The 25,028-nt window shown below is 40.6% G+C and overlaps 3 protein-coding genes across 5 annotated transcripts; 1 reads left to right on the plus strand and 2 right to left on the minus strand.

Moving 5' to 3' along the window:
- Window positions 1-1,241: 1,241 nt before the first annotated feature.
- Window positions 1,242-18,652, minus strand: abcg4a (ATP-binding cassette, sub-family G (WHITE), member 4a). Of its 3 annotated transcripts, none has more exons than XM_069146585.1 (15): window positions 18,097-18,652; window positions 15,211-15,448; window positions 10,265-10,382; window positions 9,995-10,127; window positions 9,854-9,904; window positions 9,065-9,210; window positions 8,847-8,970; window positions 8,517-8,631; window positions 8,299-8,438; window positions 6,976-7,074; window positions 6,679-6,847; window positions 6,484-6,584; window positions 6,232-6,390; window positions 5,172-5,290; window positions 1,242-5,003 (listed from the first exon to the last, which is right to left on the minus strand). In XM_069146585.1, the coding sequence occupies exons 1-15, from the start codon at window positions 18,202-18,204 to the stop codon at window positions 4,778-4,780; spliced, it is 2,046 nt and encodes a 681-aa protein (XP_069002686.1). In that variant the 5' UTR covers window positions 18,205-18,652; the 3' UTR covers window positions 1,242-4,777. The 3 variants fall into 3 exon arrangements, with proteins under 3 accessions (XP_069002686.1, XP_069002688.1, XP_069002689.1); XM_069146587.1 differs by having other exon boundaries at window positions 17,900-18,190; XM_069146588.1 differs by lacking the exon at window positions 18,097-18,652 and adding an exon at window positions 17,049-17,151.
- Window positions 18,653-20,116: 1,464 nt separating this feature from the next.
- Window positions 20,117-21,387, plus strand: LOC138196494 (cobalamin binding intrinsic factor-like). The gene is made up of 4 exons (XM_069146589.1): window positions 20,117-20,254; window positions 20,337-20,478; window positions 20,646-20,779; window positions 21,061-21,387. The coding sequence occupies exons 1-4, from the start codon at window positions 20,179-20,181 to the stop codon at window positions 21,132-21,134; spliced, it is 426 nt and encodes a 141-aa protein (XP_069002690.1). The 5' UTR covers window positions 20,117-20,178; the 3' UTR covers window positions 21,135-21,387.
- Window positions 21,388-22,034: 647 nt separating this feature from the next.
- LOC138196012 (sushi, von Willebrand factor type A, EGF and pentraxin domain-containing protein 1) lies at window positions 22,035-24,410 on the minus strand. Its single transcript, XM_069145670.1, has 5 exons — window positions 24,317-24,410; window positions 23,914-24,078; window positions 23,628-23,795; window positions 23,346-23,546; window positions 22,035-23,157 (listed from the first exon to the last, which is right to left on the minus strand). Exons 1-5 carry the CDS (start codon window positions 24,408-24,410, stop codon window positions 23,144-23,146), a joined length of 642 nt encoding a protein of 213 aa, XP_069001771.1. The 3' UTR covers window positions 22,035-23,143.
- Window positions 24,411-25,028: the final 618 nt, after the last annotated feature.

Here is a 25,028-nt window from a genome sequence, read left to right on the forward strand (position 1 = left end):
TCTGTCCACAGTATTACTGCCTACATTTTAAAAAGCTGTTCAAAGTTAATGGTTTCAAGAGGTTTTTATATTAATACATGGCATGAAACAACCTACAACCTATTTCAGCATCCACTGGTTGTTTCTGAAATGCCTCTAATGTTACAATAAAGCTAAAAGTGCATGGAAAATGTACATGAAGAGTGACCAAAAAGTGGTAATGTTTAAAGATTTCAGAGCAGTGTGTAGGATTCAGTAGCAGCTAGTGGTGAGGTTGCAGATTGCAACCAAATGAACACCCCTTAAGCCTCCGATTCCAGGCTTGTAAGAGAATCTACGGTGATTGCGAAATCTTGCAAAAAAAACCAAAAGGCCTTCACCAGAGCCGGTGATACCATAGAAAGATGGAGGAGCAACCGAGCAGTAACCAACAGTGACGTCACCAATTGGTTTGTGAACTACCGTTGAGGCCTCGAGTTCAGATTTTGACTGTCACCATCTTTCTATTTTGGAGCCAGAAGTGACCATATCTGGATGAGCTGGGTAGGAGTGAGCAGTGGTTCTGATTCGATCTGATTGGAAACTCAAGGACACTACGCCCCGCCCACATACAGCAGAAATCTGACTGCACCACAGACCTGTCAACTATACAGACACGCCCCAAAAAACACTGCTTTTTGAGGCCTAATATCCAATTAATGATGGGATTATTTTCAGATGGACTGCCAGAAAACTAATCAGAAGGAGTGACTTTAACTAACAACACCAGAATAGCTTGTGTCAAAAATTTATTGACTTTGAATTTCGTGAGAGAACTTGAATAGGAGTCCAAAGCCAACCTCTAGTGCCACTATGTGGTATTGCAGTTTATGGCATTTTTGCTTCTGCCTAATTTTTCAGACCCAGAAGCTATGTCCACTTTTATACAGTCTATAGGTGCAACATGTCAGACTCCATAGAAAAACACAAGGATCCTTTTTTTGTAGGTGCTTGTACACTAATGGAAACATATGAATCTCATTCCATTTTTCCATCTCATAAATCATGCACACTGAACCTTTAAATTTCCACACAACCTTAAGCATTAACCCTCGAGCACTGGAAAGTATGAGCAGACTGCAATGGACAAAGTGTTTGGTGCTTTTTCGGCTTTTAACTGTTGGCTATGTGATTAAGCAAACAACAATACACATATATACATAAATTCTCTGACTTCATCGTGGATTTGTGGCATCAGTGTTTGAGTGAATCGGGCAAGGGCAAAGATTATAAATTATCTTTATTATAATCCTTGGAACAGCGTTCAGTATACAGAACTTGCATTTTTTTTTAGTTGAGAAACCATAAATTAAACTGTAAATGATAAATTAAATCAGAACAAACAAAAAAGATAAATTAGTGTAAAACAGCCTTAAATCCATCACAAATTTTCAGTTGGAAAAATCAAAGCTTTCTGTAGGGATAGCCTGCATATATTTAGTTACCATGCATGATAGAGTGCACTTAAGTCTGGTGGTTTATCATGAGAAACAGATGAAACTGTGAAATGATAAATAAAAGAAAAGTGTTACAGAGAGTGAAAGGAACATTTTGATTTGAACATGCGCTCCTCAGCTGCCTCCTGCACTGCCACTTCTACAGCTTCTTCACAATGCTGCTTACAGCTGATCAAGATTTGATTATCTCCCCATGCAGCCAAAATTATACCCACGAATAACCATACATTTCTGGGACCTGGGAGGTACATTGGTAAACAAATTTAAGGAAATATCACAGTTTCAGGAAACCCAGAAATCAGGAAAATAAGTGGCATTTGAATTATAACCTTTGTGGATGTGTTTTCAGAGCACTTTCTTTGTCCAGAAAGCAAATGATAACAAGAACCATACCAAGAAGTGAATCCGCTAAATTCCACATTTTGAAACAAAAGAAGGAGGATTTGTTTTCTTCTTTGGTACCACGTGCCTTTAGACCTAATGCCAAGACTTCCCCAGACTGCTTAATGAATTCAGCACTGCTAATTATCCCTGCTTTCTTCGTGGGCTGGAGCAGATTTGTCTCCGCAGTTAGATTTTCTTTTTCTTTTTTTTACCATTCAAAGTCATACCCACAGATCTGCTACCAGCTGGCTTTAGGTAGAATTTCTGGGCAGATTAAAACACACACCTTGTCTGTGTCGGCAGGAAAACTGACTGGATGCAATATTTCTTTCACATGCTACACATTTTCCTGCACCAATTTCAGAACCAATTATCTTGGCGAGGTCTGACATTAAACTGGGAACATGTGCCCAGTGGCATTATCTTACCCAGCATCTATCTAGAGAACATTTTATTCTGCTTTCCTTCCTCAACTCAAGTCATTACGACAACCCAGAACACAAAATTAGCTTATGTAACTGAACACAATGCAATGAAACAACAACTAAAAAGTTCTGATTGTAGTGTCACAGTTTCCCCTCTCACGGAGTTAAAATACCTTTGTAGGGTTATTGCACATAATAAAACTGGTAGGAACATACAACTTAAAGTGACTGATGCACCAGCAGTGGGAGGTATAATAATAAACTTCACAATGTGGACTATTGCTGTTAGTGACCGAATCGGAGCCTCCGCTGCTGCAGCCTTTTCTCTCTCTGAGCTAAACAGTGAAGCTGATCAGTGATTATGGAGCTGCTTCCTAAAGAGACCACCAATCTCTTTAGGTACATAATGATACATTGGGTATGACTCTTCTTTATCCCTTCCTTCTTCCATCTGGCTCATTTCACACACTCATATGTTACCTTCTTCTCACTCCTGATTCTCTCTCTGTATTTTTTTTTTTTTTATCTACACTGGTGACGCACATTTGATTCCAGATATTCTAAAAATACTCCAGCAGAAATCACAGGGTGTGTAACTTCCCCGTACATGGAAGGATACATACACCTGGATGGGGAAATAAAACTCATTATGCTATACTCTGAAATTTAATATTTCATAAATTTCATTCCTAAATTGAACATGCAACATTCAGTCGCTGTTTTCCCGTTATACTTTCAAGCAGCGCTCGTCACATAGATATATAAAAATAAAATAAAACAAAATACAAATAAATAAAAAAGAATAAACATACACTGAAAAGTGCAAATGTACATTTGTTTACAGCATGACATATTCACTGTACAATCATTGATTATATACTCACATTATTTTATGCATTATAATAAGGATTACTAAGTAGCATAGATTGAGTAAGAAATATTTCATAGCAAGTCTATTGGAAAATATTTGCATTGCCCTGTGACTAGGAGAGGCTCTTCTAAACATTGCCAAGGTGAACGTGTGTGACTGCTTGTGTGTGTCGTTGTGTGTATGTCTGTGAGTAAATGTACCTGTACGTGTGTGTGTGTGTGTATGTGTGTGTGTGTGTAGACATAAGGTGCATGTACAAACAATGAAGCAGAGGAAACTGAAATCGTTCTAGTTCAGAGGCACAAAAACTGCCCAGGCCAGCATTTCAAGTATCTAGCATTGTTTCGGACAACACACATCTGTCAGACATCAGCAAAGCAGAGAGAAAGAGAAGGAAAGAATGAGGGTACTTCCTTCCGTAGCTCAGGGAGGAGGACGCTAAAGAGTCTTACAACGAGTGGAAACAAGCATTTCAAAGAATCGTGTCAAAAGAGTGACACTGATTAGAGAAACATCACTTTTTTTTTTTTTAAACCATAGCATATGCTTGCACTTCAGCTAAAACACCATCTTCTTTCGCATCAGGCAGCGTACTCGCTTCCACGTCTTGCTCCCAGTTCACTGAATGCTTCCTTGCTTATGTCAGAAACAAACATGTTATAATAAGGAACAAGTAAGGACTCATAGGTCTGGTCTCAGGGTGAATCCGTATGAGTCACTGTATAAGATACACCGCTTAACATTTTTACAAGCACTTCATCCAAGTTTAAATGTTCGGCCACCGTCAGCGGTGAAGCAGAAGGCCTGCAAAAATGATCATCTACTGGCAGTCGATTTGTTGTTGTATTCCATAAAGACGAGTCAGCGTGTTCAGCCTCCTGAGAAAGATAACCGATAAGGTCATCCTTCAGGAGAGAGAGAGATAAGCCGCACAAAAAAAATTTCTGGCACGGAAAGTTTCCGCATTTCTGATGGCATTAAGAGGAAATCCATCTTGAAATCTTGTTTCCTGGGTCATCTTGATGGGTGCTGTCCAGTCTGGATTCTGATGTGGACCTTGGATTACCTTTTAGGCACTGGCTTGAGAAGCTACAAATTACTGGACACTCCTGCACCAAGATGATTATTATGGCTCCCCATAAAGCCTTGGAGACTTTAGTTCATGAGTCATGTGACACTTTTCTAAGAGTGGCCAAAAAAAGTACAAATCCAAATTTCTCAGTTTGATGAAACATGCTTCCTGTTACTTTGTTGGGTAGTCTGTTCATTTATGGTGTAGATACACGATAATTTGAATATATCTTATTTTTTTTGGAGGGTAATAGTGAAAATTCTATTACCTGGTTTACAGCTGATAATCGGCAGGGTATAGAACAACACATCACAGTTTAAAGTTTTGGTTTTCTGGGATATCAAATGGTTTCAGTCCATGTTATACTGTATAGTTTGGGTAATGGTGCAGCACAGCTTTCTGATGATTGTATTTGCTGGGTTCTGTGTATTTCTTTCAATATGTATGTGAAGTAGAGACAGAGGAAGAGAGACAATGTTTTTCTTTCTATCTCACACTGCCAGGATTTAGCACGAGCCTCCGAATCCATCTGTGGTTGTCTCTGGACGTCTTAACGCTCTGATTTGACTTTGTAGCGCAGAACCAGGTAAGTGGCTAGTCTGAGGACCAGGAAGAAAACCCCCAGCACCATGAAGTCCACATAAAGCTTTGCGTCCTCCACATCCAGCAGCTGCAAGACCTCCTCAGGCTTCTGAAACTTACACACAGGGTCCGGACACTCCAGCTCAGACCGGTTCATCCCGTAAATAGAGAGTATCACCCCTTCAAAGCCATACCTGAAAGAGGAAATTTTTAAGAGAGCCCAGGCTCATCATTTAAAGAGAATCATTTTACATCATAGAAGGCCTGACCACAAAGACCAAAGGCCAAAATAAGCTTAGTAATAGTCTATTAGTGGTTGAACAGTCTTACAAATTTTACCTGGAAGATGTAGCAAACATTACCTGACGTAGGAGACATAAGAGCTCCACTGTAGGTATTTAGGAATGGTGTCAAAGTTGACGAAGAAGCCAGAGAAGAGGAGGACAGGTATGGCTGTGACTGGACCCACGAATGTCGCAACCTGTGGAACAAATTGGCAGCATTAAAAATGTCTTATAAGCACTAAAAGAATACTGCATTGCACTTTGACATATCAAGGATCAAAGCTGGTACTTGTTCACTCACTCAGTAGATTGGACACTCAGAAACTCATTCAAACGTAAGCAGTAAATTCACATTTCAGACACATGTACTGTAAAAAGATGTCCTCACATTTAAGGTGAAGTTATATTTCCCCCCTTCAGCAGATGAATATAAAAACAGTAAATTCTGAACAGTGAAGGTCAAACACTCAAGTGTAGTACTAAAAAGCAAAGCAGGTTTGATAGTGGGAGGGGGAGTGGGGTGGGGGCAACGCCCCTGTTATGTGGACCTGAACCTAAACCGATGCTAAACTAAGTTCTTTATCATAAAATGTAATTTTTAGTTTTAGGAATTTATAAACTACAAATATTTGAAATTAAAAGTTCATCAGTAGTACTTTTGATGTTAATAAAATCTCTTCCAAAACCCCCTTCGATCGATCAACAGACAGACAGACAGACAGACAGACAGACAGACAGACAGACAGATAGATAGATAGATAGATAGATAGATAGATAGATAGATAGATAGATAGATAGATAGATAGATAGATAGATAGATAGATAGATAGATAGATCAAATCAATTCATGGAATTTAGTTTTTTTTTACAACAGTGCACCATGTCTACATTAACACTAAAATGTTATCTATACCCATAGCAACAAGAAAACCCTGCATATAAACCAATAAACTGTAAAATTGAATATTTAAATGTGTATTAAATGATGAATATTTTTGCTTATCAATTAAATAGCAGAAATGCCTTGTTCAATTCAATGTTATTAAGCATTACAAAGAGGCATGTAAAATCCAGTGAAAAGACTGTAGGCCTAAAACAGCAGCTGCAGAAAGGACTTATGGGATGTAGGTTTTCCTACCTGCAGAGATGTGGATGCAGCTCCTATAAGCAGACCGAGGGATTGAGCTACCAGTGCTGTGGATGTGGACAGGGCCATAAAGAGCAGGTAGCGACCCACTTCTGGAGGCTGCTCAGTCATCCAGTACACTATACTACAGTACATGATGGGACAAATCACCTGAAAAGAAGATTTTATTTTTTTTTTAGTGTCAAATTAAAGTGTACTCCACACATACCCAGATCAATGAGTGTTAAATAAAAGAATCATTACCTGGAATGGGATGTCAGCCATGGTTTTGGCCAAGTAATAGGCCTTCAGGCTGTACCAGTAGTTCAGATGTTCCCTTTTAAACACCGACAACTCCAGAGGAACTGTGGAACAACAGCAGCGTTAAGAGACCTTCGATTAGAAAAAACAACACACTGAATCATTGTTCCCAGCCTCTCACTGGACTGAGCATCTTACAGGTGAGTACTGTGGGCATCAGGGCAGCAAACATGAGGAACAGCATGGAGAAGAAGAGGAAGCCAGTGTTGTTGAAAACCTTGCTGGCATCATTTCCGATGTTGAGATAAAGCAGGCCAATCAGCACTCCAATGGCCAGATGGGACATCACCCTGAGGTGGGTCAGCACCTAGAAAGAAAATAGAAAAATACAACAATCTCTAAAGAATCAAACTAACCTAATTTTTTTTTTTAACAATAAATTATTTAGTTCCGAATTTTTTTTTGCAGGAATACTCTGCCAAATAAAGTTCTTACCGTGTCCCTGCATATAGTAATGAAAGTTCTTTTGAAGAGGATACAGAACTGTGTGAATGTACTGGTGGCAAAGCTGTGCTTCTCAAGAGTTCCTGTGTCCTGTAGAAAAAACACAGAGAGCAAAGAGTCAGTTATGTTTTCTACACAGTAACACGATATTATCCCTTTCAAACTCAATATTCAATTGGAGTATACAGCAGAGGAATGTGCACAGTATTTATTCATTCAATTAGAAAGTTATTTTTCATGTAACTTGAAACTGTGTTAATATGTTAATGCCAGAAATGTGCTTGATCCTGACTCTGACCCAGAATTGGAGGCTGATGTGAATTTTTCTTTCCACTTGACTCCTCACAGATACGGTTTAAATAATAGGCTGTGACATAAACTTGCCATTGGTTCCTTGTGTATTTTAAAAGTAATTCTAAATGTTCCTGACTGATGTCAAAGACAAAGTTCACTTTTGACTTCTGTCAAAGAGTTCGATGAGCAGATCGATACGACTCTAGTATATATGAGGCTACAGTTTGTGGACGGTTAAATCTTGTTTGTTTAATCCATACAACAACCACAAAGTGTAAAAACAACAATACTGTACTCTTTGTGAAACAAGCTGTTTCCATTTATTGTGCTAAGATAACTTTAACCTCATATTTATAGGACAGATATGAGAGTGGCATCAGTCTTCTCACTCCACCATAAAAGTGAATGAACTGAGAACAACAAAGAAAATCAATAAACTGACAGTGTTGAAAGGAGATTCAGGGCAAAACTGCAAACTTTTCACCTGTAACAGTAAAGCACAAAGCTCTGTGGTTTACATTTACAGTTTTACATTTAGCTGACACTCTTCTAAAAAGGAACATATAAGGGTTAGAAAGGCAGAGTGAAGAGGAAGCTGATCAGCCAGCTGAGGAGACAGATCAATGTAGCTGGGAAAGGAGGAACATTTCGGGAAAAATTAGCAATGTGTGATGTAATCACTGTTAACACGAAGATGAAAGGAGTATTTTGTTAATGATTATGTTCTCAAGGATGTGATAGTTTCCTTTTTTAAGTTTATAAGGATAACATTTTTTAATTTGTTTAATGAGGGGAACATTAATCATTTCTATCACACAGGGGCTTTTTGCATATTTCTCTTAATGAGTAAATCGTGTATTGTTGAAGTAAACGGGTAAAATCTTGTGCATTTCCTTGTAACTGAACAATTCTTTGAGTAAAAGCAGATATTTTAGTAGTCTGTAATTGCAGGTCTTGCATGTTTTGTTATTTGCTTCTGAAGGTGTGCGCGTGTTGTGCAAAAGGGCTGTTTTCACTCACACTGTAACACTGAGAGGGACAGGAGGAGTCACTTTTGTCTCTGGAGTTCTTCTTGCTCTCCTCTGAGCAGAGTCCACCCTGGACTGCCTCAAACAGCACTGGGTTTAGGTCTCCATACTCCCCTGAGGCCACCTCAATGACTGGGAACAGAGAGGACAAGCTTGTGAGAACAAATACACTGGAAAAAATAGAACATGTACACTTGTACTCTTACTTACTGAAATCAGCAGGATTGTGATACGTTGGGCAGTGGAGACCCAGGTTCTTCAGATAGGGGATGAGGTAAGGGACTGTGCCCTTGTATATGCACTGACCCTGACTGAGGATGTACAGCTGGTGGATGAACAACACAGGTACATGGTGATCGTCGTATAGCTTCCAACACACAGACTTCTGAATAAAAGATCAATATCTGACAAAACAAAAGGACTGGATATCGACTGCAGCGCCGCTTCAGCTGTATAAAATGAATCATGCTAACCTGTCCTGGTCTGGGCAGCAGCTAATGGAAAGTTTGACGTGTCCAGCAGTATGAGCACTCAAGTTACCTTATCAAACATCTCAAAGAGCTTGGCACTGGGCTGATGAATGGTGCAGATGATTGTTCGTCCTCCCTGAGCCAGAGACTTCATGAGGGAAACAACCTGGAAGCAGGACGCGCTGTCCAGACCACTAGGATGGGAGACAATGGGAAACCATGAAGGCAGGTGCACAATTACGTCTGAAATAAACACTGATTTTGTGAGGTTCGTGAGGGATATTCCACCTCGTGGGCTCATCAAAGAACAAGACAGGTGGATTGTTGACCAGCTCCAGGGCGATGGCCAGCCTTTTACACTGGCCTCCGGAGAGAGAGATGGTGCGTGTCTGAGCACACTCCTGAAGGCCCAGAGCTGTCAGAATCTCATCCACCTTAGACACAAACAGAGAGAAATGTTGGAACACGCTGGGGCACAAAGCTGAAAACACGGGTGTGCAACAGACAAAATCTTCTGTGATGTGATGTAGAGGGACCTGGCTGCAGACAGGATAGAGGTTATCAGCCATGACCACCATCAGTATACAGTAACCTACTTTTTTCTATTGCTGCAGTGCATACTGTATTCATTGCTGTCTCGTGAAAATGTAGTTTAGATTAGCTGGAAAGCTCCCGTCTGTTGATGTAACATGTGACTAGTGTGGTTGACTTCCTCCATCTTGTCGGCAGCGAGCTTCTCTTGTGGCGGGTAGGCAGGAAATTCAGAAGATTTTGAGAATGTTTTTGGCAAAAGTATACAATAAAATTCCTGAAGAATTATAGTATATCAATACACTGATGAAAAAAAAATCATGTGAATCAATATTACCATCAAGTAATCCTCAGTCAGTTGTATTTTTACCCACAATTACCTAATATAACCAGAGATATTTGTAATAACAGCATGGAGAAATCACTGAAGTGAGACACATTTTACTTATTCTCTTCTCAATCCCAAGCTGCCAGATAATTCTGTACAAATAATTGTAATATAATATTATATAATATATAATATTATATTAATATATTCAGACTTACGAGTTCTTTTTTTATCTGCACGCTCTCATTCAGCTTCAGATTGGCAGAAACCTGAAAGACAAACATAACTCAGCACTCTACAGAACTCTACATTCAGATTCACTGAGATGTTGGGAGTTTGTTTTTTTTAAATGACCACACCATCATTGCCTCCCTCACAGTGAGGTTTGGCAGCAGCATGTCATCCTGCATGATGTAGCAGGACATCTTCCTGAAGGTCCGCAGGTCTCTCGGACGGCCATTCACCATGATTGTGCCCTTCATGCCAGTCTGCCTGTTTCCCAACACAAAGTAATTTTATAAGCAGGATCTGCTCATGCACACATCACTATGTTAAGTAAGAACGACATCTTGTATGGAGACATAAGAGAGTATGCTCCATTCAGGGATCTCCATAGGTCCATGTCTCACCTGTACCCTGCCAGAATATTCATCAAAGTGGATTTCCCAGCTCCAGAAGGCCCCATGATGCCAATCAGCTCTCTGCTGTTGAATCTCCCCGACAGACACTTGAGAAGGGCTTTATAACCTGACAAAGAGAGAAAAAAAAAAAGATCAGTTATTTGCTGTAAATAGTCTAAAATTATTCTTAACATATATTTTCAGATATTACACTCCAAAGTTTACATTTACATTTTAATGCCCAATATCATGAGGTCTACAGGTAACATTTGTTTCGTTGTGACTTTTAATGTTTCCAAAAATTTCTCATGTCCCATGCATTTAGCAATCATTTTCATGGTGCCAAGGAATGTAAAGAAAACAAAAAGAAGAAATAAATGCAAATAAAAATGGAAAAATAAAAGCACCAAAACAAAATAGCAAGTGTATGAATGTGAGCTTATTTGCAAGATTTAACAGAAGAGCCACGGGTAATTTCAAAGTTAATTAGACTGCATTTATCTGACTAACGAATGGTTTAAATTAAACTTCTAGATCAGGTTATTGATCGTGAATATGTTACTGAATGTAAGTTGTACCACGCTCAGGCAGAGTGCAGGACAATTATTGAGGGACGACAGTACCTGTTACAGTCTGTGTTCTTCGAAAGCTTTTCAGTGTACTCATAATATCTAGTGTCGATAAAGCCCGATGTAAAGTAAATAACAAGATGTGGGCTCTTTGAAAAAATAACAACTAAAAATGATTTGACATCATGTATTAAGTTGTTTTACCCCATAGTTATTATTAAAGTCATGACCTATCCACTTGGTCCATTATAAGTCTACTCAGTTTTTCAACACCTTTTTAACCTCCTGATAGCGTAAAAGTGAACAAAGTGGAACAGAAACTCAGTTCACTGATTCTTTAAGTGTTTCAACAGATGGTTCTGCAGATAGGAAGGCTAATTTCACTCCATCAGTCACGAGCTGAACACTAGGAACCCTCAGGCACAGCTAATAGTGCTGTAAGTGCTCAAGCTAATGAACAGTAATGTCCACATCACCCTTATTAGCAGCCTACAGTGTGTGACGACAGCCAGCATTTACATAAAAAGATACAGAGAAGCTGGAAATAGGAGGTCAGACAAAGATGCACATGATGTCTGGGGAAAAGGAAGAACATTCCTTGAAGGTGATTTCTCTGCATTTTAGGAGAGCTGGTCTTCAGGTGCACATAAAGCAGCCCATAGAAAGAGAAGTACACAATGCTGCAAAGATTTGTGATCATGATGCCCTTCCTGGCACCAACAAAAGAACCACAGGCATTACTTCCCTGCAGTGGTTTTAAAAATGGTTGCTGTGTTGTGGCATGTGCATAAAGATGGCTCTGGTTTTTATAGTGCATTTCCTAAACTTTGTGGTTCTTGAAGGAAAGTGGGAACAGTCAAACAAGCAGTTTTAGAGCTGACTTCTTAAAAGCTTCTAGAAGGGGAAAGTTAAAGGGGGCTGTAAGTATCCTTGTTGTGACCCATGTCTCCCTCACCTTACTCGTCTCTCGAGAGTCTACACAGATGCTTCTTCCTGTCTTGAGCTGTGTAATTAGGGTCTCAGCAGAGCTGGCAGCCCCCTTTTATAAGTAAAGTAGCCTAATGGCAGCGCCCATTCCTCCCCTGCAGAGTTATTACATCAGACAGCCTCCACTCAGACAGCAGAGCTGCCTCCTGTGAGTGAAGCAGCCATGCCCTGGCATGTGGTGCATACTGATGATCTAACTCGGTGCTGTAGGTCGAGCATAATAATGGTCTTATCTGTGCGAGTCTGCAGGCGCATCAACCAGTCTCGTGAGCGCCGCACAGCATGTAGCTCACTTTGCTGTTCAACTCGAGACACCACAGAGATGCACAAACTAAACAGCAGATGACAGCATTCACTCAGTGACTCCCGCCTGATCTCAGAGGTAACGTCAAAGTAACTGTTAGACAAATTATTATTTGGTGTGGTCATCACATGCTTAAAACTGAAGCCTGTGACACAAATGAAAACTCACACTTCAGTAGGAATATTACTTTTTTTTCCCTGAAATGTTCTTTTTACTGACACGTAGTCATGGTTGGCTTCTTTACTACAATTTATCAAAATTATCCTATTTTATTCTAATCTTAAAGGAGCCCTTACAGAAAAACACGAATGTCCAATGTTTTCCACATGGGACACGTGATCAAATGTACGACACATTTTTACCACATGTTGCAACATATGATAACATGGGAAAGATGTGAAAAGGTTTTCACATAGGAATCTACAAGGGCTTCACACATTACACCATAAAAACGTTCCTAAACTACATGTTTCCCATGGGCTAAATACATCTTTCACGTACACAAGTGATCACATGAGTTTTTGTACATGGGAAATTCATGTGGGAGCTGTCGATGCAAACTCTGCTAACAGTTTAGGGAGCGGTTGCATTGTTAGATGGAAAGATGCAATTTATCTCAACAGAATAATAACCTGTTTATATAAAATATAATGTTGTGCACATGATGTTTAAATGTATGTTTAAAAGAGTACTCCACCATTTTATCCTTGCACCTGTGCAACATTATTAGACTCATGATGCACAGTCTAAAAAAGGATCAAAATGGAGCAGCAGAACAAAAAATATAATCTTTTATATTCCATGCATTCTTCTCTCTTGTCAAAACCTGGCATCTACTTTATACAGCTTGACTGCCGACAGTTCAGTCGGAGATCTGGGTGTGTTTTACTGGTGACAGCTTATGCAGCTTTGAGCTGCCGGCCTCAAAAAGAGATGAGGAGCGAGTTACAGAAACTCTGGTAATCTCACTTCTGTCGAACTCCACACCCTTTATAACCTTCAGGATTATTATATAAGCAGTTTTAATGCAAAATACAAGTCTATTAAACTGTTGGGGAATATTTGTCTGAGCTGTGATATTGTACACACAGAGAACTTACCCTTGTCTTAACATACTATGAGCTGCATGTAAAGAGTCTTTTTTTTTATATATCTGATTAAAGCTAATCATACATTTTCACAACCATTGTGCAATAAAATGACAAACTGTCAGCAGTGAAGCAGCAGAGATTACTCCCCTCACAGAGTCATACATTTTTGTAATTATGTACCCAGTGATGTATTTTAAAAGGAGCATGCGAGTATACGCTGTGATTTTATCTGTGTAAATACAAGTCTAGTTTTCCTCCGAACACACTCAGATCATCAGCGCAGGTGCAGAGAAGCACAGTAAATCACCCAGAGGCATGTAAACATTTCCTGCCCTCCCCTCCCTCCCCCTGTCCTTCCCCCTTTCAAGGCTGGCCTAGTGTTTCACCAGTTATCTCCCTCGGGAAGAAAATACCCTCAACATGAAAGCAGGTCACAGCAGCTTCATCTTAGCAGCAATAAATGGCCTCACCAAGAAGAGCCTATAATAACAAATGCACACAGAGGGCAGCTTATACATCACCTAACCCTCCTGAACCCTTTTACAGTAAAAGACACAACCCTACATTTACTGCATTTACAATATCTTCCTCTTGGTAATCTCTTTCTGTTCGTTACAGATATTTTAAGTCATGACTCATAGTGTCAATGACTCAAACACTAAAACACATTAAAATACAAATGGCATCACAGGCTTAAGGATCGTGGTTCATGCTGCATGTCTTCGTTTTTCTCCTCTTTCCTCCCTACCAGCTCTATAATTCCATGTAATTCAGCAGAAAAGGAGAAATAATCATTGACTATTAAAGCGCACAGCAGAATAACAGTGCTGAGGTCTGTGTGGGAACACGTATTTAATAGCTTTGATCAGACAGTCAGAGAAGCAGCTCTGAGCTCAGCTTCTTAAAAGAAACACAAACACTGACAAACCTCTCAGAATGAACTGCATTATAAAATAAGTCATAGCTTGTAATTTTAAAGAGACAAGAGAGAGGCTATAAGGTATGAGATGTGATCTGAGGTTCTGAGAAATTGGACAGAGTAAAACAGCAAGAGAGCCTCGTTATGAAAGGCACTGCTTCATTTGTAAAAGCTGAGAGAGAGACACTTCCCGTTCACACATCACCAGCCTGAAGAGCTGAGGCAGGCCCCCCAAAGAGACAACACAAACAAAAGCACCAACCACAGGTTGAGTTTGATTTGATCAGCAAAGACAAACATGCGCATCGATGCCCAAACAAAAGCTGATTTAGCGATCACAGTTCGAGAGACCTCCTCTGTCCAGCCATGATCCTCCTCTTCTTCTTACATTCAGGCCTCACAGTGGAGCAACAAACACTCCTCTGCCTGTCTTTCATAATGCACATTAATATTACACAAGACTGAAAATAACACAACCTGCAATGCATCATGTGAAGGCTTCCCTGGACAACCACGTGGAAAACGTAAATGCAGGGTTCCTCTGAAGTCTCCCATTCCCACCCTGCTCGACACAGAGCTTTATAAGAACAGCTAAATGGACCAGTTTGCTGAGGGAGGATTATCTGACAAGCAGAGATGACCAAAGGCTGGGAGGCTCTTCATTAATAAGGGTGGTGAGTGTAATGCCTTTCATTTCTCACGAGCAGATCAATCATGGGCTTGACTGACTGCCACCGCCTATATCGTCACACAACACAGAGAAGAGAGAGGCGAGCAGTGTCCCAACCTGAGAGTGTAAATTATTTACTATGTCTAAACTCTGCTGAGCGCAGCAAAGCTCGCAGGCAGACTGGCTGCCACAACATGGTGGAAGTCTGTAAGTGCGTGTGTAACAAGCGGGCCGGGCTACATGTATCAGAACAATGGAGCAACACGGAGAAAGACAGAGTAGAATAGTTCTCTCAAATGTCATGAAGGCTTTTAAAGGCCTCCCTTGAAATTTCTGCACTCCAGATATTGATCGTCACGGGTGGTGTTTGCGTGCTCATCCATCACGGTTACTATGTGAACAGAGACTGCAGTACCTCTCCTCCTCCACCAGGGACCCTCTCGGATGGTGTACGAGAGCTCGTTGAACTCCAGGTCCACAGCAGAGCGGCGTGGGAGGTGGGAGAAGCGTTGTGCCTCAGTGATGTGGTTTTCCACTTTCTTCAGGTGGATGAGCAGCGGCCCCTCCTGAGGCGCTCCACCGGGGAGCTTGGTCTCCTCCATGGGGATGCTGACCGAGCCCTGTTCCATTGTCCTCTCAGCCATGGTGAAAAGCTGCAAAAGGAAAACAGACAGATGTCAGTCCCTGCTTCAAAGGAAGAGGTTGCAGCCCTGCCTCAGATCCACAGAACCGCACATATAATGATCAGTTTTCACCTGATAAATTCAATAAAATAAGGTAAATAATTGAATCAAAGATCTGAAACTTGCCCAGCACAACCACACTCCCAAGTACATTATTTTGGAATTTCTCACATAAAGAAAAGACAGAATATATAATAGTTATTTAGGCTAAGAAAACAAGCCTGAAAATGAGTAAACAGGTGTGAATGACAGACACATGACTCACAATAAACCAGCTGACATGAAATAAAACCCGACTGAACTTTGGCCAGTAAACGAGACATTTTATTGATTTCCTTTGATTAATTTGAATTATTTTCTAGAGTTTGATTAATAGGCCTCCAGAGGGAAACCAGTGCCTCATCAAAGGTAAGGACACAAAGGTGTGAACAAGGAATGATGTCAGTTTGACTGCAGACATCGTCTTAAAACGAGGTGCTGCATCTGATCTGATTACAGTTTATTCTATGGACAGGCTGCTTGAAGGGAATGAGATTGTGAGTGTGAGGAGTTGGAGTCTGGTTTCACTCCTGCAGCATGCTTACTGCTGATTCACACAGATTTCCTCCTCGACAAGGCGGCTAGTTTGAAGTGTAAACCACGTATAAGCTTTCCAATAATTTGAAATGGAAAACATCACATGGTTTCACCAATATCAGAGAAGGATCAGGACATGTGAAATCTTCACAATTATGTTAATATTACTTCATTAATAGATTAAAAGTCAGTAGTTATTTGACAGAAATATATACTCTAGTACATTAAATTAATTAAGGGGATTATGTGCATGATTGAAATGAGTTTTCAAAAGTTAGTTCCATTAATATTCTTACAATTAATAATAAGCCTTGTCATTGTTAGTCCACTCCAGAGTTCAAGCATTCCTTTAAAGTTTCCTTGATATCTAACTGTGGTTTACATGCAGCAACATGTACCTCAGACTCCTTCAGACTAATGTGGAAACTAGTTTGATAATTCAATTTCTACTAAAGTAAGTGGGTTGAGATTGTTGTCTGCCAAAGGTACACCTTTTAAGGGTTACAACACTGAATGTTTTCAGGTTGATGTGGATATGTATATTTGAGAGTAAGGAGGCACTGCCTTTTAAATACAAAATCTTAATATAAACCAACTGTTTTGAACATGTATCCATTAAATCTTACTTATTGACTGACTCACACCCCAATAACAACATTGTTTGAAAGGAAAACTAAACTAAAAAAAAAAAAAAATCATCCCAGTGGGCCTTAATTCAAACACCTCAAGCTTTCTTCAGTCAATTTTGCATTGAGGGGAGGAACACTACTTGGGCGGATGATTTAGACTTTGAAAATAAAATTTCAGAGCATTTCAGCAATGGCAATATGGCAAACCATCCAAAACAACATGATTCTGTCCAATTAGCTGAGAAATACTTTTAAAAAAACGTCCCAGTAATGCAGCCCTGAAATTAGAATAATAATCTCAACCATCCGAAGAACAACATAAAGACCACGTCTGAAAAATAAACAGCACATTGTAACACACATACTCATATAAACAATGCCCGATTGTCCGACCGGCCATCTCCAAGTAGTGATCAGTACAGGCACATTTATCCTCTGGTAAAGATGATTTTTGTGGCACCGCTCGTGTCAGAAACAAGGCTGCAGTAGGAAAATCAGGACAAATATGAAACAGTCAACCCTCTCATCAGAAAACCTGGAGCAAAGACAACTTAAAAGAGAGACTCACAGCCAGCACCCACAAATATACGTGAATAACTTTCCATATCAAAACTGTGAACCTCTCCTGCTGCCAAGCCATGTCCTGCAGTCTTGTACTCTCCACCTACTTTCCATATGACCTGTACTGTATGTGTAATAAAATATCCTTACATGAAGAGGGCCAGTGATGAAGATTCTCTTCTATTGATCGTCCTGCCATTAGTGGATTTCCATTACCAGCCTGCATATAAACCAAGTAAAACACTGACAGACTTTAATGGCCTCTCAAGCAGAGGAAGGCCTCCATGTTCTGTCATGTGCCTCCCCAAAGCTAGGACACGTGAGCGCTCACAACCACAGTAAAAGTCTCCTATAAGGAGATGAAATACGGTTATTAAATGGATATGCATGGCTTTGCAGTGGTGTGGTCATTCTTCACTAGATGAGGGATGCTCCCACAGCTCCTCAAAAAGCACCTGTTAACAGCAAACTGATGGGAATGAAAACACAAGACACTATTTAGCCTGGGAAATAACAGAGCATGAGGGAGAACTGACTTTTTTAAGTAGATGAGTCATACATGAGGCTGTTCTGCAGGAAATGTGGCTTTACCAGTCAGTCCCACTGTGTGTTGCATTGCACATGCACGCGCACACGTAAAAACCGTTGGACATACTTATTATTGTGTGATGAAATGACCAGGTGAGCCGCTCAGTCCTGGTTTTCCCCCCTCTGGATGAGTGAGAGCAACAGTGCTCCGTTGATCCCGTCAGACAAAACAGCCCGATCCTTCCACATCAGAAGGTTTCCCAAACAGTCCCAGCCAGGAAAAAATAAACACAAAAACAAACACAAAAGAATCAAGATGCTCACTATGCGGCACAGTCCAGCAAAAATCCAGATCGGTTGTCGGGCATTGAAGAACCGAGCTGTGTTCTTCTTATCAATATCTCTCGGGGTGCGGCGCGCATCATCCCGCATCCACTACAGCAACCCCTTAGATTAAAATCCTATCCGGCCTCAAACTATGACTGCATCCAAGATATTCGTCAGGGGAGCAGGATGCCTGTCATATTTTCCCTCGTAAAGATGATCCTTTCGTGAAACCGGGCCGTCCCGAACTCGCATCGATACAACCTACTCGCATACATCTTCAGCAGCGGCGGCGTTGACGCCGATCTTCAGTCCCTGACATCTGGAATCAAACACACACACACACACACACACACACACACACACACACACACACACACACACACACACACTCACACACACACACACATACACACACATACACCACACACACACACACACACACACACACACACACACACACACACACAAAATCAGCCAAACAGTGCTGCAGATGCTTCAGCAGCAGCTCAATGTAGCAGCCGCCGTTATCCTCTCACCGGTTAGTGCGTTTGTGTGGTGCGCACGCCGGTCTGGGATACAGGGCGTTGCTGGCAGGATGCTATAGTGGAGCAAATGCTGTTTTGGTTTGTCTTTTTCTAATCCTCATTCTGATCTCATGTTTTAGGATGAATAACGTCTCACAGTGGGGAAAAAGAAACACGAAATATAGAACATTTTGGAAAAGGCACTACGCACAGAATGGGCTTATTAATAATGGACACAATTCACTGATAGGATATTTTAAGGATATTGTGGTGATGTAAAGCTGGGACACTGAAATTAGAAATGATTTCATAGTTAATTAGATTTACTAAAATCAAATTGACAGCCACAGCCTGATTTATTAAATTAGCCTCTCCTGTGCCAATGTAAACATGCTAAGTATTTAATTTGTAGTTTGGGGGGGTTACTTTGGGCTGTATTTGGGATAATAAGAGAAATCTGGATATAAGGATATTTTTTTTTTTTTTTAAGGCCACCATCTTGTCACACAAAGCTGTTGATCAACTTGTCTCCGCATCGTTGTTCGTACCCTGCTGTTGACAGTCGGAGTAGACATAAAGAAGGGTTTTGATGAAATTCACAGGCCCCGCTGTCTCTTTAAAGGCCGCACCTGCGCAGCTGCCTGGTGCTGATGCTGCAGTGCCTGGGTTATTTTCGGTAAAACTGTCGGGGTTACTCGCGTTCAAGCGGGCCCTACATGCCTTACATCACCCCTGAGAGGAAATCAAAACCATTTTTAGCCAATCGCACCTGCCTCTTAATCAGACTAATTAAAAACGAAGTCTCACGTCGCCACATGAGCGGTTTCAGCACACCGAGCAATCTCGCTCTGGTTTACCTCCTTATTGCGGCTAATATTATCAACTAGGACCCTATTCTTATTAGATACAGACAAAAAAACATAAATCGGAGTCCTTCACTCTGATTTAGGCCTAAATCATCACAGGTTTGCACTGTGTTGCAGCCGTATGTTTATTTATTTTTTATTTTCCTACAACTCAGCCTTAATGTGATGGAAACAAATCACATTACAAAACAAAGATGAGTCCTTTGTTTATAGGCTCCAGAAAATGTGCTGCATGACTATAGTAGTTTGGTGTTACTGTTTGACTTCAGAGGGCAAACCCTTGTTGCATAATAGCATATTTTTCTGGGGGAAAGAGAGATTACATTCTCTGTGGAATAAGCTTAAATTTGCATACATCAATTATCTAAAAACAACAAACCATTCTGTTCTTGGCATCTGAAATAAAACAAACATGAGGCCGTTCATTAATCAATTAAATGACCATTAAGTCACTTCAGAGTTAACAGTATTTCTCTATTCGTGAAGCACATTAATAGTGACTGATTGTTCCTTTTATGAGATAAGAGCCCTCCCAGTTTCAGGCTGTGGCTGTGAATATTTATACTCAACACAGGTGTCTTTGCAAAGTTACATAGTGATTAGGGTGTGTTTCCTAATGTGGGTTAGGCTTCCTGTAAGTACTAAGGCGACGTGTTGTTCGACACATCAGAGGGAAAAGATCACACAGGATGGCTCTGAGACCAGCTGCTCTGCTCTCTGTGGGCTTTCTTCTGTTGTTGACACCAGGCGGTCTCTCACATAAAGGTAAATTTATAGAAATATAACCTTTGTTTTTTTGTGCGTGTATCACGCAATGCGTGACAAGCGAATATGACTTTGTATGCAGGTCCAGCATCTGTTCCTGTCAGAGTGTCTGTGGAGAATGACCTGTCTAACACGACTCCTGAGTCCTATTTGAGCTCTGTGGTAGAGGGAGGTGTGCTGCTGGGAGCTCTGAGGAGGCTGCAGGAAACAGAAATGGACTTCAAGTAAGACGACCCATCATGACATCCCCTTTAATATCTCTGCCTATCATCCTTTATTCTGAATGGGAGCTCGGCTGTTTCTCCTACATATTTAAGCTGACGATGACCCATTTCTGCTTTTTAAAGAAACTCCAGTAGAGATATGGCCTGACTCTCTGTACTGCCTGCAGGTTCACCATGAAGGAGGACCCAAACTTTGGTCTGTTTGTAGAGAGTGTGAATGGAGTAGCTGGAAACGAGCAGGAGCAGACGTACTGGGAGATCCTATCTGAAAGCTCCGGAGAGTACACCAGACTGGAAGTGGGTGAGTATCCTCCCCGGAGTTTCAGTGCAACATACCTGAGAAGGACCTAATGAACTGTAATGTAGCAGGAGAATTAGTTTCCCTTTCACTTGTTGGATGGCTTTTTGTGTGATTATTCTAAAATCATATCATATATATCTGTTTTACATAAGGAATATGTAGTGCTGCTAAGGGTTGCTAAGTTTTTTGGGGGTTTAGGAAAGAAGTTGCTGCACAAATAGTTATTTTAAAGAATTTGTTTTTTATGAATAAATTTAAAAATCTCGTGTCCCCTTTCACAGGAGTTGGCTGCTACACACCTGCAGCTAATGAACACATCGTCTTTCGATTCAGCACCTGGACCTCCGAGCAGTGATGAGTGTTTAGCGGTGACTCTTCAGGATCAGATGGGGAAGAGAATCAAACTTGATTTCCTTTTTAATTTTGTGTTTAATAGTCGTCTGTGGATTAGTGTTCTTGTAAGAGGCACTGATGGTTGTTGTGAGACTAAACACAACAGCAGCATCTAGTGGTATCAGCAGCAATGTCGTCTATCAAGTCTACTCAACTGGGTTGTAAAATATCAAACACCTGAACAAATAATTAAAGATGGTTAAAAATGTATGTCACATTTATTTTGTATCAAGTATATTTTGTGAATGTTTGACTTGTGTCATTCAAGGTCTTTGAATCTTTTACTATTTTTGTTTTACTTTAAAAATAGACGGGGAATTAAGAATGATTACAAAAAAACGAATGTGTACATGTTTTTATATCCTGGTGTGGACTTAAACCTGAATACACAACAGCTCACGGGGACATGTGTCACTGTGTGGACGTAATTTAGGTTTGCAGGGGTAGTCTTGTCTCTGAGGGTTAATACTTGTTTTTAGGGTTAAAATTAGACTTAGGTTGGGGTTAGTGTGAGGGTTGAGGTTAGTCATGTAGTTGTGATAGTTAAGGTTATAGGGTTAGGGGGCAGGGTATGTGTTACGGGGATGAAAATCCCCATTGGGATAATGAAACAAGCGTATGTGTGTATACATACAGTATATCACAGGTCAGATAGCGTACTGCTTAACAACATTTTTTGGGTGGATGCATACAAGATGATGTAATCCGATCAAAATGTGATGAGTTATTATTAAAGCTCTGATGAAGATCTGCAAGACTGAAAGCTTAAAAAAATGAACTGAGCGATGCTTTAACTGTTTAACTTTCAACTTCAGATACACCAGTCATATTTTTGCTTTTTTTATTCATTTCAAATGCACCAGACATAATTTTACATTCATACAGTCCATCTACAATATAAAAAAATATTTTTTTTTTATTTGAGAACAAATATACTCTGCTATTTTTCACAATGAATGACTTAGACATTAAAAAGTATACATGTATAGCCCCTATAAACACACTATTCATGTTAACTGACCCCTGATCAAAGCTCCGCCCTTTATAACAAGATTAAGGTTTCAGCTCATTCCAGGACAGATGGACTGAGAGGAGGAGCAACACAATAATCTCTGTGCTTTCACTCCCTTCTCTCCTTCTCTTCATCGTTATAACTTCCTCTCTCTTAGAAACCCAAACATGTGCACATGTTTAGACATATATTGTAGTAAGTGAGGTGTAGACTTTCTTTGACAGCAGACATGTTGACATGTCATTGTAGGGAGTGCAGGTGTAATAATGAGGGTTGCATCCAACATTGGAGAGTTCCTGCATTTGTGCATCCAGCTTCACTGTCACTGATTGGAACGGACCCATCATAAATACCCCTGTGCATTAGTAACAAGTCAAAATGGCTGCCATGAAAAAGGTCTATTCCTTGCAGATGGATTTTGTGAAAAATTATATTTAGCATCCAGTTATGTCAACCAACCAGGGAACACTGTCTGAGCTACCAAATACTGCCTTAGAATAATTATTTGTCTTCACAAAATGAGCTTTAAAAAACACCTCATCACCTGTATTTCAATTAATTGCTTGACACAAATTCTCAGACACTTTTTAAGTGATTAAAATTTCTCTTCTTTTCTGACCTTCTCGTCATAATATTATCTATCTATCTATCTATCTATCTATCTATCTATCTATCTATCTATCTATCTATCTATCTATCTATCTATCTATCTATCTATCTATCTATCTATCTATCTATAACCTCAGGCACTGAAGTCTTCCTGTCATATTGTTTAATCCTTCATTTAGAAACCAATAAGAAAATGTTGTTTTCAGTTTGCCAGAGAGATGAAATTAGTGTCTTAAACCATGCAGATTTTGGTGCACTGTTTTGTCCACACATTTGGCGCTGTGGTCTACAGCCGGTCTGTGTCTCCTCTTTGTTTGAAGTCTGAACTGTCAACATCTTTTCTCTGTATTTTAGCCAGAAGATGCTACAAATAAAAAGACAAAACATTTTCTTTGCAGGGACTTCCTCACAGACGGGCCGCAACATCATGTTCAAAGCAAATAATTAACCACATTATAGTGGATATGTGCAAAGACAACACGCTAACATTGCATCTGATCAACAAGTCCACCAATCATAATGCTTGACAGTGTGTTGGGGGAAGCTACTCACCACATGATAGAGAGCAGTCACAAATGCAAGGAACACACTGTGCAAAGAAGCGCTTCCAACCCGTCTCCTTCTTCTTACAGTTGTCTATGCGAGTACAGCCCTGTTTGGGTGGGCCGAAGTAGGTCTTGTATGTGCAGGTGGCGTTGCATGTCCCATTTAGCTCCCTCTCACTGACTTCAATGCGTCCCCGTTGACACATTCCTAAAAGGCAGATGGTAGAAGAGCTGAAAGATTCGTAGAGGGTCATAAAACCTTTAGTTGTTGTGGTCTGTGTTTACTCACGGAGGCATGTAGGCTTCGGGGTCCAGAGGCCGTCAGGCTGGCAGGATCTGGTAGTGTTTCCCACCAGCATGAAGCCAGAGCGACAGGCGTACCTCACCACAGAGCCCACCCACCAGTCATTACCGTACACTACTCCATTATAGTCCACATCTGGCCTCCCACAGTTCACTGACACACAGAGGCAGGAGAACGCAAAGAAAAAGCATGACAATAAACGTCAGGAGAGATCAGAGTGACTTAAGTTTCACTGTGTCCGAGTGGATCCATCAAATATCATCAGCCTCACCTCTGCACAATGACTTGTATCCAAGCCAGCAGCAGCTCGAGTCTCCACAGAGATCTCTCCTCAGCTCCCGGTGCCGCGCCTTACAGCCTCCTACACACAGGGGTGCTGACCCGGACCAGTATGTGTCGTCTAGGAAATCTGGCTGTACAACCCATACAGCCTCACCTACAGTGAAGTGCTTTTATTGGCATTTGCATACACGGGAACCGAACAAACATCCATATTATCATAAAATGTTTTTTTTGTTTTTTTTATGGAAACCCCAAAGTGCTGATGATCCTCAGGCTACAAGGTCAACATTAAGAAAGGTATTGGTTGTAGGGATCAATAAGAACTGCTCCCGCAATACAATAAGTCCTGTGCCATGACAAATAGCATATACAATCATAAAAGGAGCTCTTACCACTACCTTCCAGCTCTGCATTCCACTCAGGCAGCTGAGGAGCCCCTCTGTGGAAGGACCCAAACAGCAGCAGCAGCAGCGCATTTAACCTCATGGTGCCCATCTTCTGATGCAATTAGTCTTGTGAAAAAACTGCAGATGCATCTGCAACATTACACTATACAGTCTACTATATCATCAAGGCTGCAGAGTCAACAGACATGAAGCCATTAGACGCCATCCCAGCAGAGCTGAGTTCACTGACTGCAGAATGAGGAAGCACAGAGTTTAAGTGACACTTAAACTAAGCCCTGTTTGCCACCTAATCTTCTGGACACAGCTAAAGCTGTGCACTGCGCCGTGACTGGGCTGGTGGCTTTGGCAGAGGTTTGTCGTGATTTAAGTCACCTGATCAAAGCTTTTTATAAGATCAAAGCAAAAAAAACACAAAAAAAACAACAAAACAAAAGGGGATGAGAAGATTTTATTGTCATGTGCAAGGCTTTGAGCGTGGTTCAGCGTTGGGAGGGTTATTTACAAGCCGAGCACTGATACTGTATCTATCTGATCAGTTTGATCTTTTTTTTTGTTTACTAACCAGCAATGTGTTTTGCCATTTGGACAAAGAACATTTCAAATTTCATTGCTGAAATTTTTAAGACAATAACGACTGTAAATAATGATTATTTTAATTGCCGATTAATCTGATTATTTGTCTCTGAAAAGAGCTGCT

The sequence above is a fragment of the Embiotoca jacksoni genome, unplaced genomic scaffold (genome assembly GCF_022577435.1).
Source record: "Embiotoca jacksoni isolate LCO1_2020_lvr unplaced genomic scaffold, fEmbJac1.0.p SCAF_13, whole genome shotgun sequence".
Taxonomy (NCBI): Eukaryota; Metazoa; Chordata; class Actinopteri; family Embiotocidae; genus Embiotoca; species Embiotoca jacksoni.